Below are 20,065 nucleotides of genomic sequence, written 5' to 3' on the forward strand. Positions count from 1 at the left end.
GAGTGGAAGCAGATGGTCAGAATTTAATTAAAGATTATTTTTCTCTCCATTAACATAGATTAACGGTTCACTTTAAAGGGATAGTTCACCCAATAACTAAACATTCTGTCGTTATTTATGCTTCCGTTTTCTTGCTTCAAAAATGTCTGGCTTTCTTCTCTTCTGTTGAACACCAAAGAAGATACTTTGAAGAATGCAAGATTATTTATATAGCACATTTCATACACAGTGGCAATTCAAAGTGCTTTACATAAACAGGAACAAAAGAGACAAGTATAAATAAAATAGAAACAAATAATACAAAAATAAATGAAAACAGCGTTTTTCCATATTCCAAAACCCCGCTGTATCATATTTTGTCATTTTACTCTGGGACTTCCCCATTCTGGTGATCGTCCGCCCACTGACGTCTCCAACAGATTTGATTTTTCACCTAAAATCGAAAAGTTTTACAGCTCTAATTACCCCCAATTTCAATTATTATGATTATTATTAAGTAGGATATTGTTTATTTATTTAAAAAAATTAAAGTCTACTTTTACAATTTGACACATGCAAACCACTGCAGAAATGTTCCAATCAACAGGCCCATGTCATGGTGAGGGAGGTGTCGCAGATGCCGCCTTCTCCAATCTGTCACCCTAGGCTAGGATATAACTGAGGAAAGTGGACAACATTGATTCCAAAGCAGGAAAAACAAATACTATGGAAGTAAATGTTTTAAACTTTCTTCAAAGTATCTTCTTTTGTGTTCAACAGAAGCTAGAAACTCATAAAGGTTTGGAATCAATTGAGGCAGAGTAAATAGTGAGAATTGTCATTTCAGTAAATTATTCAGTTATCTACTGTCCCTTTAAGACCAACATTATGCACTAGCTAAATAAACATTGTAAATTTTGAACCATGTGGACTTTCAAGGGGACCTATTATGCAAAAATCACTTTTATAAGGGGTTTAAACACAGTTGTGTGGAAACGGTGTCTGAATTCAAGCAGCTTCTAATGGTAAAAATGTATTAATTGTATTTTTTATAATCACACGTGATTAAAAACTGTCTGCAGAAACACTTTGATCGACATTCTCCCTTTGTAGCTGTCATCAGAAGGGGAAAGCTCCGCCCACTAGTGATTATCTCTCTCCCTCATTAGCATAAACAGCCCTGAGCGAGAAGCATCCGTCTGCTAGTCGTTTTGAATCTGCCGCTATGCTGAGACACAGGCATTTGTAGCTCCGCCCTCTTTTGAAAAAGAGCACAATCTCATTTGAATTTAAAGCGACAGTCACCAAAACACCACAATTAGGATCAAAGCCTGAAAGGGTCAGTTTCAGAGAGTTAGAAAACATTGTGTGTGGTATTTTGAGCTGAAACTTCACACACACACTCTATGGACATCAGAGACTCATTTTATACCTTGTAAAAAGTAATAGGTCCCCTTTAAGAAAAGATGCATGCAGTGCTACATGTAATTGACCTTATGCATCAAGCATTTTAAAGCTCGCCCAAAAACTCCAGTGATCGTTTAATGTGAATTTATCTTCAGTTTCATGAAGTTTCTTTAACAGTGTTGATCATGTAGCCATAGTATTGATCGTGTAACATTACAATTGTGACTCATTGGATGCAAATGCGGCTTTATTCACAAATGCTTTATGAGATGTTCCTGTTTTGAGCATAAATCTAAACGAAAACGCAGCGAGAGAGCATTATTTCAGCATTACATGTGTTGTGTGCACTGCAGGACGCCTCTGATATTGTGAAGTGTGTCTGAGAATGTGTTGGAGAGGGTTGGAGCAGGTGATGCCGCTGGAGGAAGTGATTTTGTGTCTTTTCTGGAAAGATTCAGGCAAGTGATGTGGTTTCTGGCCCAGTTTAGTCAAGAAGCCACGCTGAAAGAGTCATGTGTGTGTGATGAAATGCTTGTTCAGTGTCCTGTTATAAACTATAGACTGTTTACAGCATTTACCTTGAATTGACAACGTGTCCTGCTGTCAATAAAATGGTATCAAGTGATCAAATGGATTTTTAATGAGTTTTATTATGTTATTAATTAATCTGACTTGTTTTATATCAGTTATGTGTGTTTTACAAAATACTGTAGTTTACCAAATGGTCAGTTTTAAATGTGTACTGCTTGATGATGAAGCGTGTTTTTAATTTATTCATTTTCCTTCGGCTTAGTCGCTTTATTTATCAGGGGTCGCCACGGTGGAATGAACCGCCAATTTATCCAGCATATGTTTTACGCAGGGGATGCCCTTCCAGCTGCAACCCAGTACTGGGAAACATCCATACACACCAACTTAGTTCATCCAATTCCCCTTCAGCGCATGTCAGTTTAACTGTTCTAAGTCACAACAGGTTTACTCCCTTTAACGCAATGGTTTTAATCACTATTTGGTGTGTAAATAATTCTCAAGACCCATTATTAGTTTTCTTTTGAAGTGTTTGTCATTGTTAACCTTAGATGACTGCATAATTAATGCAATAATGACAAAGTGGTACAAAATATTCTTTTACATAGTAAATATATTCTAGTGGGTGGCACGGTGGCTCAGTGGTTAGCACCATCGTCTCACAGCAAGAAGGTTGCTGGTTCGAGACCATAGGAGATTGGAGAAACGTTGCCTGGTCTGGTGAGTCTCCATTTCTGCTGCCACATTTGGATGGTCGGGTCAGAATTGGAATCAACAACATGAAAGCATGGATCCATCCTGCCTTGTATCAACGGTTCAGGCTTGTGGTGGTGTAATGGTGTGGGGGATATTTTCTTGGCACACTTTGGGTCCATTAGTACCAACTGAGCATTGTGTCAACGCCACAGCCTACCTGAGTATTGCTGCTGACCATGTCCATCCCTTTATGACCACAGTGTCTCCATCTTCTGATGGCTACTTCCAGCAGGATAACGCACCATATCATAAAGCGTGAATCATCTCAGACTGGTTTCTTGAACATGAAAATGAGTTCACTGTACTCAAATGGCCTCCACAGTCACCAGAGCTCAATCCAATAGAGCACCTTTGGGATGTGGTGGAACGGGAGATTGGCATCATGGATATGCTGCCGATAAATCTGCAGCAACTGCGTAATGCTATCATGACAATATGGAGCAAAATCTCTGAGGAATATTTCCAGTATCTTGTTGAATCTCTGCCATGAAGGATTAAGGCAGTTCTGAAGGCAAAAGGGGGTCCAACTCGGTTCTAGGAATGTGTACCTAATAAAGTGGCCGGTGAGTGTATGTATACAAGTATATCACTTATAAGTGGTTGAAAACTTAGCCAATTAGGTTGCAAGCTAATTACTATTTTTGTCATGAATATTTAAAGTCTTCGATTGGTGTAAAAGAAGCATTATTGATCAATCAATGCAGTATTTATTTTATGATCTAATTAAGAAGATTAACAAACTCCTTGAATTAAGACTAACTTTCAGTCCAGTGTTGCTTCGGGCTTTAGCACCGTGTCCTAAACAGATGTGATGTGAAAACATGCGATTAAGAGCGTTCACACACTTTTAGAAAGATCTTAAAAGTGCTTAAATTTCAGGCGTATGGATTCAAGGCCTGAAAAGTGCACCACAGCAAAGTGCTTGAATATACAATTGAAGTCAGATTTAATAACCCTCCTGTTAAAGTTGAATTATTTTACATATTTTTCCCCCAATTTTTGATTAACAGAGAGCAGATTTTTTTCACACATTTCTAATCATAATAGTTTTAATAACTCATCTCTAATAACTGATTTATTTTCTCTTTGTCATGATGACAGTAAATAACATTAGACTAGATAATGTTCAAGACACTAGTATTCAGCTTAAAGTGACATTTAAAGGCTCAACTAGGTTAATTAGGGTAAAGTTAGGGTATAAGGCAAGTCATTGAATAACAGTGGTTTGTTCTGTAGACAATCCAAAACTAATATTGCTTAAGGGGGCTAATAATATTGATCTTAAAATGGGTTTAAAAATTAAAAACTTATTCTAGCTGAAATAAAACAAATAAGACTGAAACATAATCCATTAAATATGACTTGAGAAATATTTTTAAAGGTGCAGTATGTAAGTTTGACACCCAGTGGTTGAACTAGGTATTGCACTCCTGGATCAAAACAAACGCAAGCGCAGGTTGCCAGATTGAGGACAGGAGCGAGTGATTTAAACCGTGTTCTAAATAAAAGCAACGGCACCCAATAGAAGGAATATTCTCCATATTAAGAGGTTATGTCCTTACCAACACCTCGAATTGATATATTAGAAACGGCTTCTGTTTCTCACAGGTGAACAACAGAAAACTGACAATGATCACCTCAGGTACAGCTCATGTGAGTGCTAATAATGTGAGTTTTAAGCCATTTTACATCACATTTATTGCCATATACTGAAAGCAGCAGTAGATAGTTCACCTCATCTGGAAAATAAACCATCTGAGATTAAACTTTAGAACTAAACACACATCAGTGATTCAGCATCTACATTTAATAATGTTAAAGAGGTTTAATATGTATTAAATAGATTATAAACCTTACCATTTCATGAGTGAGTGCATATTCTGTGCTTCTGAATGGCTATATTTACATTTCTGTCGTGTTTCGTCTGGTGCAAACAGCCAAATTGCTCATCACTGCATATTTTGTCACGAAGCATGTTGTTAGGACACGCGGTTACAATGTAACCTGCTCACCTAATGTTTACGCTCGTAATATTGATATCATTTGCTAGTTAATAACCTCATTTGGAACTGAATATGCGTCTCATTTCGGATTCTGCTACTGTCCACCAGAGGTCGCATTCAATCACGGACGCATGCTTTGAGAGTCTTTTTGACTGAATGAATGAAATACGCTATTTTCCACCATCTGGCAACCCGGGGTGCTGAAATATAATTGGCTAAACTGGCATTGGGCGGTTCCGGCACGGAAAACACAGTTTGTAAGCAGAATATCTGACTTCAGCATTGTTTTTCAGATAAACAAGAATGTTCACTGAGCATGTTTCTGAAATATCTGCAAACATATTATGGTATTTTTATGCTTTAGAGGAGTCTAAAACTTTTATATACAGCACCTTTAAGTGAACAAATATTCCACAGGGGGGTTAATAATTTTGCCCTCAACTGCATATGAGTAAATATAGGCACTAGTGAGTGATGTCGGGTTTTCAGAAATCTGTCAGTCTTGGGAGCGAGCTGCTGCAGACTGATGTTCATCCACAGGGTATGATGATTTCTATAGGTACAGTATGAATGTAAACGTGTACATATAAATAAATAAAGGCAGTAGTGATGTCCTTGTTTCAGCAGATGTGTCACGTGTCAGTCTTGGGAGCGAGACGCTGCAGGCTGATGTTGATTTCTCTCTGTGATGCTGCTGTGTTTCTCCTGAATGTCAGATGACGGCGCGTGTGTTTGCTCAGGTGGTCGCTGCGCACGAAGCGAGCGTGGCAGACGGGACAGCTGAAGCGCTTCTCTCCGGTGTGTGTGCGCCGGTGACGGGACAGTTCATCAGATCTGGAGAAACACCTCACACAGCCGTTCCAGCAGCACCTGAACGGCTTCTCACCTGCAGCGCGGACGACAAACAATATGTCAGTAAATAATAATAATAATCAGTGGTTGCCAGATATGTACCGAAAAAATTGGGTAGCATCAAGTTTGTATTCTTAAACTTGTGTATCCAGATGCATGAGTGTTTCATATGTGTACAGTAGCTGTTCTCAGTACCTGTGTGTGTCCTCAGGTGTGCTTTGAGATGCGAGCTCTTGAAGTATGTTTTCCCGCAGTCGGGGTGTGTGCAGACGTGATCTCGAGGCCGTGACGGGACGCCTGCAGATACATCGGTGTGTGTGGACGGTGTGTGTCCTGGAGCCGGAGCGATGGCGCTGAATCTCACACCGTATGAAGCTGTGTGTTTAGGAGACACAATCAGCAGCACTGAGTCCACAAACAGCACAGACTGCGGAAACACACTCGCGGACGCAAGAATCAGTGTGTGTGCCGGTGCTGCAGCAGGGGCTGATGGGACATCGGATGTGTGGCGGATCACACTGATGGCCTGTGGTTTGACCTCTGACCCCTGCGGTGGCTCCTGATCAGGGCTAGACGGTGGAGTCATGCACCACGCTTCCTGAACACAACACACACAAAAAACAGGACTGAGCGTTAATAACTAGGATTGTCTATTAACCCCCCCCCCCCCCCCCCCCCCCCCCCGCAAAATTCCCAACAACCTATTTAGGGTGCTTTCTTCAAGAGGGGTTGGGGGGGGGGGATTTGCCATTGTGAGATTCATCACCATTAAATGACCTGACGGTTTGCCCCTTCATTGTTCATCATTGTGCACACGGAGGAGCAGTAACTGCTTCGTTCTGGACGTCATTCAGGGATGTAATTGTAGACCCACCTAGGCTACTGTGTATATACAGTAACTTAATGATATTGTGCAGTCCTATAATGTGTATGATAAAGCCGCTGACAATATGCAATATTATGAAATCGTTTAAATACGTGCGGCTGTGCACACTTTTTCCACTCTCACAATTGCAAATCACGACCACATGCTCTTTATGTACATCATTACTAAAGCCAGGACGCATATTTGTTATTATCCTCTGCAGTTATCTGTGATGTCTTCATTTATTCAGTGCTACAGCCGGGCACCTCAAATTTAACACCTGAAAGATTCGTGAGTTTAGATGACATTACAAATTTATTCAAATATATTTTACATTCATTAAAACTATTAAAAAGCCGGGACTACGCTGAAGGAAAGGGAAAGTGATCAACTCTTTTTAGCAATGTATGATATTTTTTCAGGGTGGCATGTTAAAGTATATTAGGCTGCTCAATTCACCTGGACTTAATATTTTAAGACCTTTGATGCCTTAAAGCAGTTCGAACTGTTGACTGAGTAGTAGTTAATTTATCACGTGGAATAAAAAAGTACAAATTTACAGTAAAATTATCTTCTGTGGACACAAGATCACTAAACTGAGTTAGTGGCGCCATCTAGCAGCGGTGTGTGGATCTGTCCTGATATTAAAGGGCACCTATGGTGAAAAATCTACTTTTCAAGTTGTTTGGACAGACATGTGTGTAGGTATAGTGTATAGACCACCGTCATATTGGGGTGATATAAACACACCCAGTGCTTTTTGTTTTTTTTTTTCAATTTAACAACATAAAAACGGTGGGCCAATTGGAACGGTTTTCAGACCGACCGCAACTTGACGTAGGAGTGCGGTCCCCCCAAAAATTAAACTTAAATTGTGTGGCCAATATCAAATATTTATATAAAATAAATATCCTTAATTATTATTTTTAGAAGTATTGTTTCTATTATTATTTTAAAACGCACACATATTTTTTTTTGGAAGGGGGGGGGGTCTCGTCTTCCTTTTTTGTACTCGGCTGATCACATGCCTGAATAAGCGATCAACAAGCTAATTCACATAAGCAACATGTTAAACATGTTTAGCTAACGTAAATTTTCATGTTAGAACATTAGCACATTTCTAACATACATTAGCACATTATTAGCATAACGTAAACATGCATTTGCACATTATTAGCATGGCGTGTTAGCAGCATGTTTAATCACATTGCTAACAGGAATTGTCAAAATTTGCATGTCTAGCTAATGTGAATTATCAAGTTAGAAAATTAGCATGTTAACGTCGCGCTAATTCACGTTAGCTAAACAAGCAATTATTGATCATTTATGTTAGCAATATGTTTAAACTTGCCTAATAATGTGCTATTGCGTGTTAGAAACATGCAAATTTTCTAACTTGATAATTCATGTTTAGTAAACATGCAAATTTTGATCTTTCCTGTTAGTAATGTGATTAAACATGTTGACAACATGTCATGCTACTAATGTGCTAATGTATGTTTATGTAATGCTAATGCATGTTAGAAAAGTGCAAATTTTATAACATGGTAATTAATGTTAGCTAAACAAAACATGCAAATTTTGATAATTTATGTTAGCAATACGATTAAACATGCCTAAAAATGTGCTATTGCATGTTAGAAACATGCAAATTTTCTAACTTGATAATTCATGTTTAGTAAACATGCAAATTTTTTAAATTCATGTTAGTAATGTGATTAAACATGCTGACAACGTATGCCATTCTAATAATGTGCTAATGCATGTTTATGTCATGCTAATAATGTGCTAATGCATGTTTAGCATAACATAAACATACATTAGCATGATATAAACATGCATTAGCACATTATTGGCATGACGTGTTGGCAACATGTTTAATCACATTGCTAACAGCAATTATCAAAATTTGCATGTCTAGCTAACATGAATGATCAAGTTAGAAAAGTAGCATTTTGAAGTTGCGCTAATAATTTTCTAATGCGTGTTAGAAATATGCTAATTTTCTAACATGATGCTGTTAGCTAAAAATACACATTTTGATAATTCACTTTAGTAATGTGATTAAACATGCTGCCAACATGTCGTGCTAATAATGTGCTAATGCATGTTTGTCATGCTAATAATGTGCAAATGCATGCTAGAAACGTGCTATTTTTCTAACATGAAAATTTTGATCATTTATTTTAGTAATGTGTTAAACTGGCTGCCAACATGTTACGTCACGATAATAATGTACTAATGCATGTTTATGTCATGCTAATAATGTGCTATTGCATGTTAAAACGTGCTAATTTTCTAACATGATAATTCACAATAGTTAAGCATGCCAATTTTGATAATTTATGTTAGCAATGTGATTAAACACGCCGCCAACATGTTACGTCATGCTAATAATGTGCTAATGCATGTTTATGTTGTGCTAAAAATGTGCTAGTGCATGTTATGTCATGCTATTGCGTGCTTTTGCCATGCTAATAATGTGCTATTGCATGTTAGAAATGTGCTAATTTGTGCTAACATGATAATTCACAATATTTAAACATGCAAATTTTGATCATTCATTTTAGTAATGTGATTAAACATGCCGCCAACATGTTACATTATGCCAATAATCTGCAATTGCAACTTATAACATGCTTATTTTCTAATATGATAATTAATGTTAGCTAAAAAAAAGCAAATTTTGATCATTCATGCTAGCAACGCAATTTAACATGTTGCTAACATGTTAAAACATGTCAGAGTGTGTTTGGATGTTTTAAAACATGGTAGCGATGAGCTAATCATCCAAACAATGTGCAATAAAATCCAATACACTTTTAGCAACATACTTCAATATTCTAATAATTTAAAAACATGCTATTAACATGCTCTAACAATGTGCTAAAACATGCTAGCACACAGCAAATGCACACAATGCCTTGGATTCCTTTCAACAGCGCTGTGAATTGTGTAGCTAAATGAGATTTTTTTTATTGTTGAAGTGTGAGCTGAATGTGTGTTTAACTCACACAGGTTAAAGACTGCTGTGAGTCCTCACACACATCAGATGAAGGAGTCAAAGGCCGAAGTACACACTTCTGGAAGTTTCCAGGCTCCCGGTGGATGTTCATGGATATCAGCGCCTCTGCAGCTTCTGAATAACTTCTGTCTGAATCTGTGAACGTCACACACTGCTGGATAGAAAGATCACAAACGAACACACAAGGATGATGCTGCTGAACAAAAACAACTGAGATTATATTTATATTTCCTCCTATTTTAATATACTATTTTACTATATATTTTCTTTATAAAATGCATGATATGATTTTTAAATATCTTCATCAATTATTATTTAAATTAAAACATTTTATTTGATGAAATTTTTTTAGATTAATTTGTTTTAAATAATTCTTAATACTTTTTAAGTCAAGATATATATATGTATATGTATATATATATATATATATATTTATATATATATATATATATATATATATATATATATATATATATATATATATAACTCTTGATTTTTATGAAAATAAGAATATTAATGGCTGAGACTAGATTTTCCTCACAAAACTGACAATTCAGGTTTATTCACATGTTATTGTTATATTAGAAAATTTAATTATATCATACATAATTATATGATTATAATTATTCATATATTTGTGCATTATTGGGTTTTAAAATGTTAACTAAAGCATATTTTGCATATAATTTGTGCATAAATATGCATTATTTGTATCAAAATACCATAATTTTTATTATATTTTCAGCCAGTTAATTTCTTTGAATGTATAACAATACTGATCTGGTAGACATAAAATTTTTAAATTAGCTCATTAGTAGCAAAACTTCATAAACATAACATAAATAAAGGCTATATATAAGTATGACAGAATAAAAAATGACCAAAAACACAGAAATGCAGATGGATGTACTTACACTGTGAGATGGAGATGACATGCTGATGATATTTTATCACTCTGACCGATAACGCAAGAGTCATGATAAATACCACAGCTCGGATTCATTCAGAGAACTGAGCGGAGCATGTGGGCGCGGCTTCCGTTCCAGCCAATCATCGACAAGGGTGCGCCGAGCGTCAGCCAATGAGCCGAGCGCGTGTGTGCGTGATCAGGGTGTGATCGGCGCGGTGTGCGCTGATGCTCTGCAGTCGGTCAGCTGTCTGTCCATCTGATGCATGTGTGGATATTCAAGACTGATATACATAACACTCGAGCACTGCTGAGAGCCCTAAAAAGGCGTCAATTTATTCAGAACACAGCGCAATGCCTTACGTTACTTCATCACTCTGCAATCAAGCGAACTGTTGGTCTGCCATAATAGCCTAATTCATGCAATGATCATTTTAATGTATTTACTAACATTAAGTATGAATAATCTTATAAATAAGTTATTAATATAGTTTAACATTACCTGATGCATTATTAACATCCAAAAAACGTGTTTGTTAACATAATGCACAGTTAATTAACATGAACTGACATTATTTAACTTAAATAACATTAACTAACGCTAACAAATATGAAATATTACCGTTATAAATGTATTGCTGATTGTTTATATGTTAAATACATTAACATTAAAGGTCTCGTGAAATTTAAATAAAAGTTTTTAGATGTTCGTATCCGTATTGTTAGCTTTTAAGATGTCTATAAGCTAGTGCGCACCAAAACAGTGATAGAAATTAGCATTTCTAATATATAAAACTGATATAAACATGTAAAGCTGGCAGTTTGTCACTTCACATTAACGCTTTTTGTGACCTCACCTCATATTTCAGTTTCTCATCAAATCTTCTGACCAATCAAATGCTCTCTAGTGTCTGACATGCCCCGCCCCCTTCAAGATGCTTCTCACTGTTAGAGCGGTGATGAAGCAAAACGCTATTAACAGGGTTCATGCGGTCATGGAATACCTGGAAAAGTCATGGAAATTAGTTTAACAATTGAAGTTTATTTATGAAGGATCATGTGCTTATGATTGACCACAGCTGGTCCCACATCTATCATAATATTTACCAATCACAGGACTCCAATACAAATAAATAACCAGATTTTCTCACCTTAGTCATCTTCGACTCAAAGAATCCCCCCATCCACCCCTACTCTGTCGACTTACAGCTTAAAGGCCACTGGTTTGAGTTCTGGCAGGGCCAGGTGGCCTTTCAATGTGTTTACATGTTCTCCCTGTGCATGTGTGGGTTTCTCCCGGGTACTCCGGTTTCCTCCCACAGTCCAAAGACATGCAGTATAAGTGAATTGAATTAAACAAATTGGCACAGTAAGTAATTTAGTACTGGGCATTCACCACATAGCCATATGCTGGTATAGTTGGCGGTTCATTCTGCCGTGGCAACCCCTAATAATCAAGAAATAAGCTGAGCGAACGAATTCAGGGGTGCTCTCGAGACCTACCTGAGCTCAAACTCCCCTCTCTCCCAATGAAACGGGAGGAAGCCCCGGGCTCGAGGACATTATGAGCTCAGGGCTCTCTCCAGGGACAGCATGCCAAACACACCTTATTATCAATCATCAGCTAGGTGTGAACTCTTGACATATCTGTAAACTTGTATATTGGTCAGTTGCCTTTATTTCTTTTCTGTCCTTGACCAAACACATGCTTTCACGTTATTAGTGCTGTGTAAGCATTTTTAAATAAGTTTTATATGGGTATAAATATAAATGCAAGCTAAATAGATTGTTGCGTGTTTTATGATATGCTGTAATACACTTGAACATGCATTGTTTTTCTTTTCATTTAACACATCTATGTAGGCATTACATGAAACATTAGGAAATAGGAAAAACATCATGAAAATTAAATTGAAAAGACCTGCAAAAGTCCTGGAACTTTAGTGGTAAAAATGTGTATGAACCCTGTATTAATTACCCAACACAGACTGACCGACTATACCCAGCAGACACACAGTGTCATAATACGTTAATATTAGGTTAGATTTAGGTCATCAGCGTCTAAGAACAATGTTATTTTAACGTTCAATAACAACGTGAAAAGACGTTGATATTTGGTTGGTTTTAGGTTGCGTTCGAAAGTGACCAAAATCCAACGTCATATTGACGTCAAATACTGACATTTATTGGTCAGATATGGCAACCAAACTCCAACGTCTGATAGATGTCATAGTGGTAACGTCCACACAACGTCAAGCTGTAACATCATTAGACTGATTTATACTTCTGCATCAAGTGCACGCGTATGCTCCGGCGCAGCCTTCTTGTGGTCGCATAGCCCTTGCTGTGGCTGACGCCGGTACTGATGTGCACCTATCAAACAATTCAACTACACATCGCAACGATGCGTAGCGCAAGCTCTGTGATTGGTCGGCTTGGTATCAGTGACAAGTGTGGGCGGTGCTGAGAGCCGCACGAACCCGTTGGAGCGACTGTTTACAAGTGTAGAGTCCCACTGGGGAGCTCCAGATGGAAACTTTTGTCTTGTGTTTATCTTATGATTAAAGTTGTTGCACGTCCGCCAGTTCCCGCCTCAGGATGACTGAGTTTGAGCTACATGTACATTAATGTAGCATTCAGAAAAAACAAAACATCAGCGAAGTAAGTCATCACAGAGGAACATAAAAACCTGCTGCTAGCTAGTGTTTCGGAAGTGTTATTGTAGAGCAACAGAACCAGCATGCAGAAGTATAAATGCATGACTACGCGCAATACATGTGCCATGGGTCACGCCGATCACTCAGCGTAAAAGTATAAACCAGGCTTCAGATGTTGATATTTGGTTGTTTTTAGGTTGCATAGGAAAATAACCTAAAAGCCGGGGGGCTGATTGGTCGGGTGGTTGGGGGCTGGGGGCTGGGGCCGCGCGATACCTCCCCTCAGTATGTGACCCTCAGACCCAACCCCCCCACCCCTCCACTGAGCGTGATTTCAACAACAGTCGGACCCCAACTGATCTGACGTCATGTTGACATCCTGTGCCTGCTGGGTAATTACCAACGTTGGGTCAAATATGTACAAACCCAATACTGGATTATTGTTTTTACATTAAATTTAGATGAATTCTTTAACCCAACTGCTCTGTAAAAAAATGTTGGGTTCCACATAATCGATTTGCGTTGGGACAAGAAGGAATTAAGTGAACTTATTTTTTACAAATTTAAGTGGATTGAACATAAAACTATTAGGTTGGCCCTTATTAAGTTAGCCCCTCAAGAACTGGGTTGTTTCAGCTCATTTTAAATAAGTAGTTTGAACAAACATCCATTCATTTACCTTCATCAGAGGTTGCCACAGTGGAATGAACCGCCAACTATTCCAGCATATGTTTTATGCAGTGGATGCCCTTCCAGCTGCCACCCAGTACTGGGAAACACCCACACACTCTCGCATTCACACGCACACTCATACACTACGGCCAATTTAGTTCATCAATTCCCCTATAGCGCGTGTGTTTGGACTTGGAAAAACCAGAGCACCCGGAGGAAACCCACACTAACATGGGGAGAACATGCAAACTCCCCACTGACCCAGCCAGGACTTGAACCAGCGACCTTCTGGATGTGAGCCGACAGTACAAACCATTGAGCCACCCTGTCACCCCCTTTGAACATGCATTAAACCTAATTTTGTGACTGTGTTGGGATTGTCCGTACTTGACCCAGCGTTGACGAGCCTTATATTGGGTTATTTTTAAAATGATATTTAAATAACCTTTTTAATGCAGACTGGGTATATTTGACCCAGCATATAGTTAAATCCATCCAGCATATTTTAAGTGCAGGGATGCTGGATTACCCATGCTGAAGCCCAATCTGCATGTGTGTATTCCTGCTAATGTTTTCTGCTGGTGCTGTTAGCCTCTGCAGCATTAACAGGTCATCTGAGGCCTGTATTCCTGCCTGAACCTTTGCCCTAGATCTGCATGAGCATGTGTAAATCTAGAGCTGGCCACACACAAACACACTGCTGCTCATGCATTGAGCGGCACAAATGCTCATCTGTAGGGAACGTTATTTTAATGGCTTCTCAGATAAATATATGACATTACTATATAGATGAATATATGACATTACTACACTGCTGGGTTTCTTCTTACCAAACAAGCAAAGCATGCAGATCTTAATAAGCAGAGGTTTCACAGAATTTATAACAGAAACTGAAACGCTGATGAGCTGAAATGAGCTAAATCCATCATATGGTATTATATCTGGACCACAAAACCAGTCAAGTGTCAGTTATAAATTGAAATCTATACATATGAACAATATGGGCGCAGCTCAGTGGTTAGCAGTGTAACCTCACAGCAAGAAGGTCGCTGGTTCGAGTCCGGGCTGGGCCAGTTGTCATTTCAGTGTGGAGTTTGCATGTTCTCCCCGTGTTGTTGTGGGTTTCCTAACAATAATCCACTGTGACGCTTCATATTTACCTAAAAAAACTTATCTGAGACCTGACATTTATGTTTTAAAATGTGCATATATTTTATTTATTTAGGTAATTTCTTAAATTATAATTCAAACTAAATCGCGTTGGCATAATTAAAACAAAAATAAAACAGAAACATCACATTCAATTGACTTAATGGGCATGTTTCAGTAATGAGGTTCAACCAACTGAGTTGATTCAACACAATCTCACGGCAATTCGTAACTTTTTTTTTAGTGGCTAATTCGTACGAATTCGTACGATCTAATTCGTACAATTTAGTACGATTTGCTTATCCTCCAATGACGGTTGGGTTTAGGGGCGGGGTTAGGTGCCACGCCTCCTTTTTAAAATCGTACCATTGTGTACGGCTGAATTCGTACGAATTAGCCACTAAACTGTCAAAACGTAAAATACTTACGTTTTCTCGTGAGATCAGGCTGGTTGATTTATAGCGAGTTTTGGGTTTGGATTTCACAGGTCAGAGTTCACCAAGCTTGAACTTTGCACCGCAGCAAACTGCGAAACTCAACGCATGACCCTGCGTTTCTGCGTCTGATGCATTCGCATGCGTATGAATGGACGTCTATAGGGAGAAAAGCCCAGTGTGACTGCAGCTTTAAGCGCACACACCGCCACTTTAAAAAGGCATTATCAATAGAGCGCAGATATTGCAAGTGACCATGACCAAAAAAGAGATCAGCATGTCTATCTCCAGATGAACTTGATGTGCTCGTGCAGAGTTATAGCAAATATGAGCATATATTTTAAAGGCAGCACCACTGCATCAGTGAAACAGAGACAGTTAGCATGGGGAAACAGTTGCTTAAGTTAATGCGTAATTTTACACTTAAATTTAAATGTTTAAGAATAATAAAATTAGTAGTTGTGTGTGATGCTTATACATTTCTTACACATGTTCCCACTTTTATACACGTTGATCAGTTTTAATAGATTTAGTGCACTTGTGTGTGTCTGCCTCTATTATTGATCAAGTGATGGAGGTTGATATGACATTTCGAATGCAAGCAGAACATCTCTCATAACAACCCTTTTTTTTAATGCACATACTGTAATTTGTTCAGTAAGTGTTTCCATCGTAGTTTAGGCGCATCTTTTCTATTGAATAAAAGTTGATCCTACTCAGTTATGCCCATAAGTTTTTATGGATATTTTCAAAAGTTATGTGCATCGTGACGTTTCCATCAATCGTTTTTATGCGCATCTCCAAAATCAGCATTACTATAGGTGGGTGGAAACATAAGGCTAAGGTGAGAAATACCGCTTCGTCTTTAAAAAAAGGGAAGGAGACCGACAGAAACTCTGAGTTTAGAGAATAAACCTACTCCTGACCAGGTTAGGTTCACAGAGTAAGTTACCACAGTAAAGTTACCTCTCTTTCCGAAACAGGCTTGACTTACCCTGCTTTCTGCAGTTTAACAAACCTGCCATTTTGAAACGGAAAACCCAGAGTTTCTCTCATTTCAGGGTAAAATACTCTTGAGTTTCACTTGACCTCCTTTCTGAAACAGGCCCAAGATCTACGGTCCCTATCTTAACGGTGATAATTAAGACCAAATATATTTACATTATTTAGTAATAATAATAAAATAATATAAAGTAATGCTCCTTTACAGATCACAGTAATTAAACGCGTCTTGCGGAAGGATATTATTACCGGATCTACTTTTCTCTGTTTATGGACTTGACGAGTCACTCAGATACTGCAGTAGCCGACCCGACAGAGATAAAATAGTCTCAATTATGTGTTCAAAACTTCAAATGGTTGAGAATTTGACAAAACTTGCAGTGGAATTTAAATTAAATCGCCCATTAAACACATTTTGTGAATTTTAATGAAAAATAGACAAACACACAGGCTGGTTGGTGACCAAAATAAATAATGTATTTGCAAATTCATAAAAAAGAAAAGTGACAATAAATCTGAACTAAACTAAATCAAAACAAAAAATAAAAAGATTTTACTTTAGATTTTAAATAAATAAAAGAGGAGACACTGAAGTGTTTATTTTATGGCCCGTTTCCACTGAGTGGTACGGTACGGTTCAGTTTGGTTTGGTACGCTTTTATAGCCGTTTCCACTGTCAAAAAGCGTACCGAACCGAACCGTACCGTACCACTTTTTCGGCACCCTTTCGAAAGGGTACCAAAGACGAGAAAGGGTACCAAAAGGCGGAGCTAGACGCGCAGCTGAACGCTATTGGTTTACAGAGATACGTCATTCGCTTACGCAACAAGCCAGAATGAAAACAAAAAACCCGCCATGTTTGAAATACACAGCCGACGAGCCGAGACATTACAGCGGAATAATTTATACATACAATTACGAGCCATGGTCGACCTGGGCTCAAACAAACCTTGTCGTCGTCTTGATAAACAGCCACAAAGCCAAGAAGAAGAGCAGATTTACCCTGTGCCCCGTAGTTTTTTACGAGGCAGTCTGAGGCGCGAGCGGTTTCGCTTTCTTGCTAGCGTTCGCGCGCGTCTCTAACATTATATCTGAAATAACAAACTTCTTGAGCTGATGATAATAACCTGCGCTTGATTATTGATGTGCTTTTAAAACCCGATCCTGTCAGACACTGACAAACGCGAGAGTGAAGCGCGAAGAAACAAAGGAGAAGGCGGAAAAAAGGAGCACATTATTTTTTCAGCAAACATGAACAAAATGCCATGTATAACTAACTTATTATCTTCATATTTTGGACTATTATGAACTCAGATTGACGGAATTACTCTCTAACAGAGGCTACATGTGCTGCTGAAGATTACAGACACAGATGAGAGGTTTTCACTGACTAGGCTATAATTTGTATTGTTTTGAACCTAAATACGGACGAAAATGTCTGCTGTGTGTAGTTCTTCTGTAGTTGGTAACATTTCGGAGACTGCAAGGGGCTGTATGTGTCTATATATGTTCATTTATTTAGTTATTTAATATAATCACAGACGTTACAGTAGGCTGTTTCACACTGTCATTGATCTGCAGTTATAATCAACTCATGTTCATGGTAAAGTTAGTAATAAACATTTCTACACAAGTATTTATGTGTGTGAAGCATCTGTGTTGTGAGAAGTGCTTCTCATATGATATGTAAGTGACCTGTACAGCTTTATTGTAGACATTTCCTCGAGCGAGAATGACGTCGACTGAAACTGTCTGTCATACACCACGCCCACCAAAAGGGTACCCTTGTTAGTGGAAACGCAAGCCTGATAAAGGTGACCCGTACCGTACCGGTCAGTGGAAACGAGCCATAGAAGACTGTAATGTAAACGCCAGAAGCTCCACCTACTGGACGATACCAGACAAGCACCTTCCATCATCCTCATCAAGTCTATAGCAAGGGTGCCTTGATAGCAACTTGCTTGAGGGCTTGAGCCGAAGTTGAATATACCAAACTGTATTAACATAAATTTGCCATGTGTAATTTCCTATTTTATTTGCTAATATTTAAAAATAACTAGAAAATGTCGCTTTAAAACATGTTAATTTTTGATGTATCATTTTTAACACTTTAAAATGAAATTGTTATAGTAAAAATATAAACAATCCCATTTATAACACAAAGGAGATCAATGCTGAATAAACTAGTCGAGCTGCTCCTGCCTTGGCCATGATTTGCTTGCTGATGTCTTGTGCATTGTCCTCTATCTGTCAAGTGGCAGTATTTACATGTTAAAAGTCTGATATATTTACAACATTTCATTTTAGTTGGCTTTTTTGTAGCTCCTCAATTAAACAAAGAAACACAAGGTTACTTTAAACTGGAAAAGGGTGACACGGTGGCACAGTAGGTAGCGCTGCCACCTCACAGCAAGAAGGTCGCTGGTTTGAGCCTCGGCTGGGTCAGATGACATTTCTATGTGGAGTCTGCACGTTCTCCCCGTGTTCGCGTGGGTTTTCTCCGGGTGCTTCCATTCATTTATTCATTTTTGGGCCGGGTCGCGGGGGCAGCAGTCTTAGGAGAGAGCCCCAGACATCCCTCTCCCCAGACACTTCCTCCAGCTCCTCCGGAGGGATCCCGAGGTGTTCCCAGGCCAGCCGAGAGACATAGTCCCTCCAGTGTGTCCTGGGTCTTCCCTTTCTGTGCCTGATGATCGGGTTGTCATGGTCCTAACCTTTGACCACCTCCTGTTCCACAATGCACCGGCCCCTTTCGGCTCCCCCTGCAGGTGGTGGGCCTGCGGGAGGATGGTCCCACGTAACTCCTTCGGGCTAAGCCCGGCCGGGTACCATGGGAAAAAATCCGGCCAGAAGGCACTCGCATACAAGCCCCAACCCCAGGCCTGGCTCCAGAGTGGGGCCCCGGCTGCGCCATCCCGGGCGACGTCACGGTCCTTGATGTTCTTGTACTCATAAGGGGTTTTTGAGACCTTTTTGCCTTGGGAGACCCTACATGGGGCATTATCCTCCGACAACATAGCTCTTATGCCGAGTTCAGACTGCAGGATTTTCAAAGTAGTCGTGTCACAGATGTTTTCACACTGCATGACTGTCTGGGGTTAGCGTTCCGTTGTGCTGTGTTTACACTGCAAGATGGATCGGCGACAGGGGTTTCACACTGCATACACTGAAAAAAGTGTTGCATGCAAAACTGTTGCAAACAATTTATTTATGTTGAATTTAAACAAACTAATTAAATTTAACAATGTTCAGCTTAATTTGTTTGTTTAAATTCAGCCCAAATAAATTGTTTACAACTACTTAACGTTAAATAATTGAGTAAATCCAAGGAATCATCTTTGAATAACTTTTTTCAGTGTAGTATATCTTTTGTTATTAACTACATGAGAAACAAGCCTTTAGTTTGGTAGAAAATTTACTTATTTAAATACTTATATATTTATAATTATCCTTGTTTAAAGGGAGTTATCAATTTCTCCTCAACTTTTTTCTTTGTCGACCCGGTTGTTGTGGTATTGCTCACATGACAAGTGAAACACACACAAGTGCTCCTGCCAAATGTACACTAGTTTTTCCTTCATTTCTTGGCTCTTAATAGACTGAAAATAGGGTTAGGGTTAGGGTTTTAACTTCTCCCCCAACCTCCCGCTGGCCTGCAGATACACACACTAGTGGATGCTGCTCTCTCATTGGCTGTAGGTGATCGTCGATGTTATTTTCAGTCAGAACACATTTCACATGGCATGATTTGAATCGCCGACAGCTCCAGATATTTAGCATGCCAGAGATCTCACTGATGTCGGTGACTCATTGGTGATTCTCTCAAATC

At 38.8% G+C, this 20,065-nt stretch overlaps 2 protein-coding genes across 6 annotated transcripts in view; one reads left to right on the top strand and one right to left on the bottom strand.

Annotated features, from left to right (window-relative positions):
- azin1a (antizyme inhibitor 1a) overlaps positions 1-2,016 on the top strand; it is a 23,996-nt gene extending 21,980 nt beyond the window's left edge. For both annotated transcript variants that reach the window (XM_056474761.1, XM_056474760.1), the window contains exon 12: positions 1-2,016. This exon is cut by the window's left edge and continues 1,766 nt beyond it. The gene's annotated coding sequence lies outside the window, so the exon portion shown is untranslated.
- Positions 2,017-5,001: 2,985 nt separating this feature from the next.
- Positions 5,002-10,431, bottom strand: klf10 (Kruppel like factor 10). Of its 4 annotated transcripts, none has more exons than XM_056474764.1 (4): positions 10,330-10,431; positions 9,472-9,569; positions 5,721-6,123; positions 5,002-5,559 (listed from the first exon to the last, which is right to left on the bottom strand). In XM_056474764.1, the coding sequence occupies exons 1-4, from the start codon at positions 10,391-10,393 to the stop codon at positions 5,306-5,308; spliced, it is 819 nt and encodes a 272-aa protein (XP_056330739.1). In that variant the 5' UTR covers positions 10,394-10,431; the 3' UTR covers positions 5,002-5,305. The 4 variants fall into 4 exon arrangements, with proteins under 4 accessions (XP_056330739.1, XP_056330737.1, XP_056330740.1 ...); XM_056474762.1 differs by having other exon boundaries at positions 9,405-9,569; positions 10,330-10,430; XM_056474765.1 differs by having other exon boundaries at positions 9,472-9,566; positions 10,330-10,410.
- Between the last annotated feature and the right edge of the window lie 9,634 nt (positions 10,432-20,065).

The sequence above is a fragment of the Danio aesculapii genome, chromosome 16, assembly GCF_903798145.1.
Source record: "Danio aesculapii chromosome 16, fDanAes4.1, whole genome shotgun sequence".
Classification (NCBI taxonomy): Eukaryota; Metazoa; Chordata; class Actinopteri; order Cypriniformes; family Danionidae; genus Danio; species Danio aesculapii.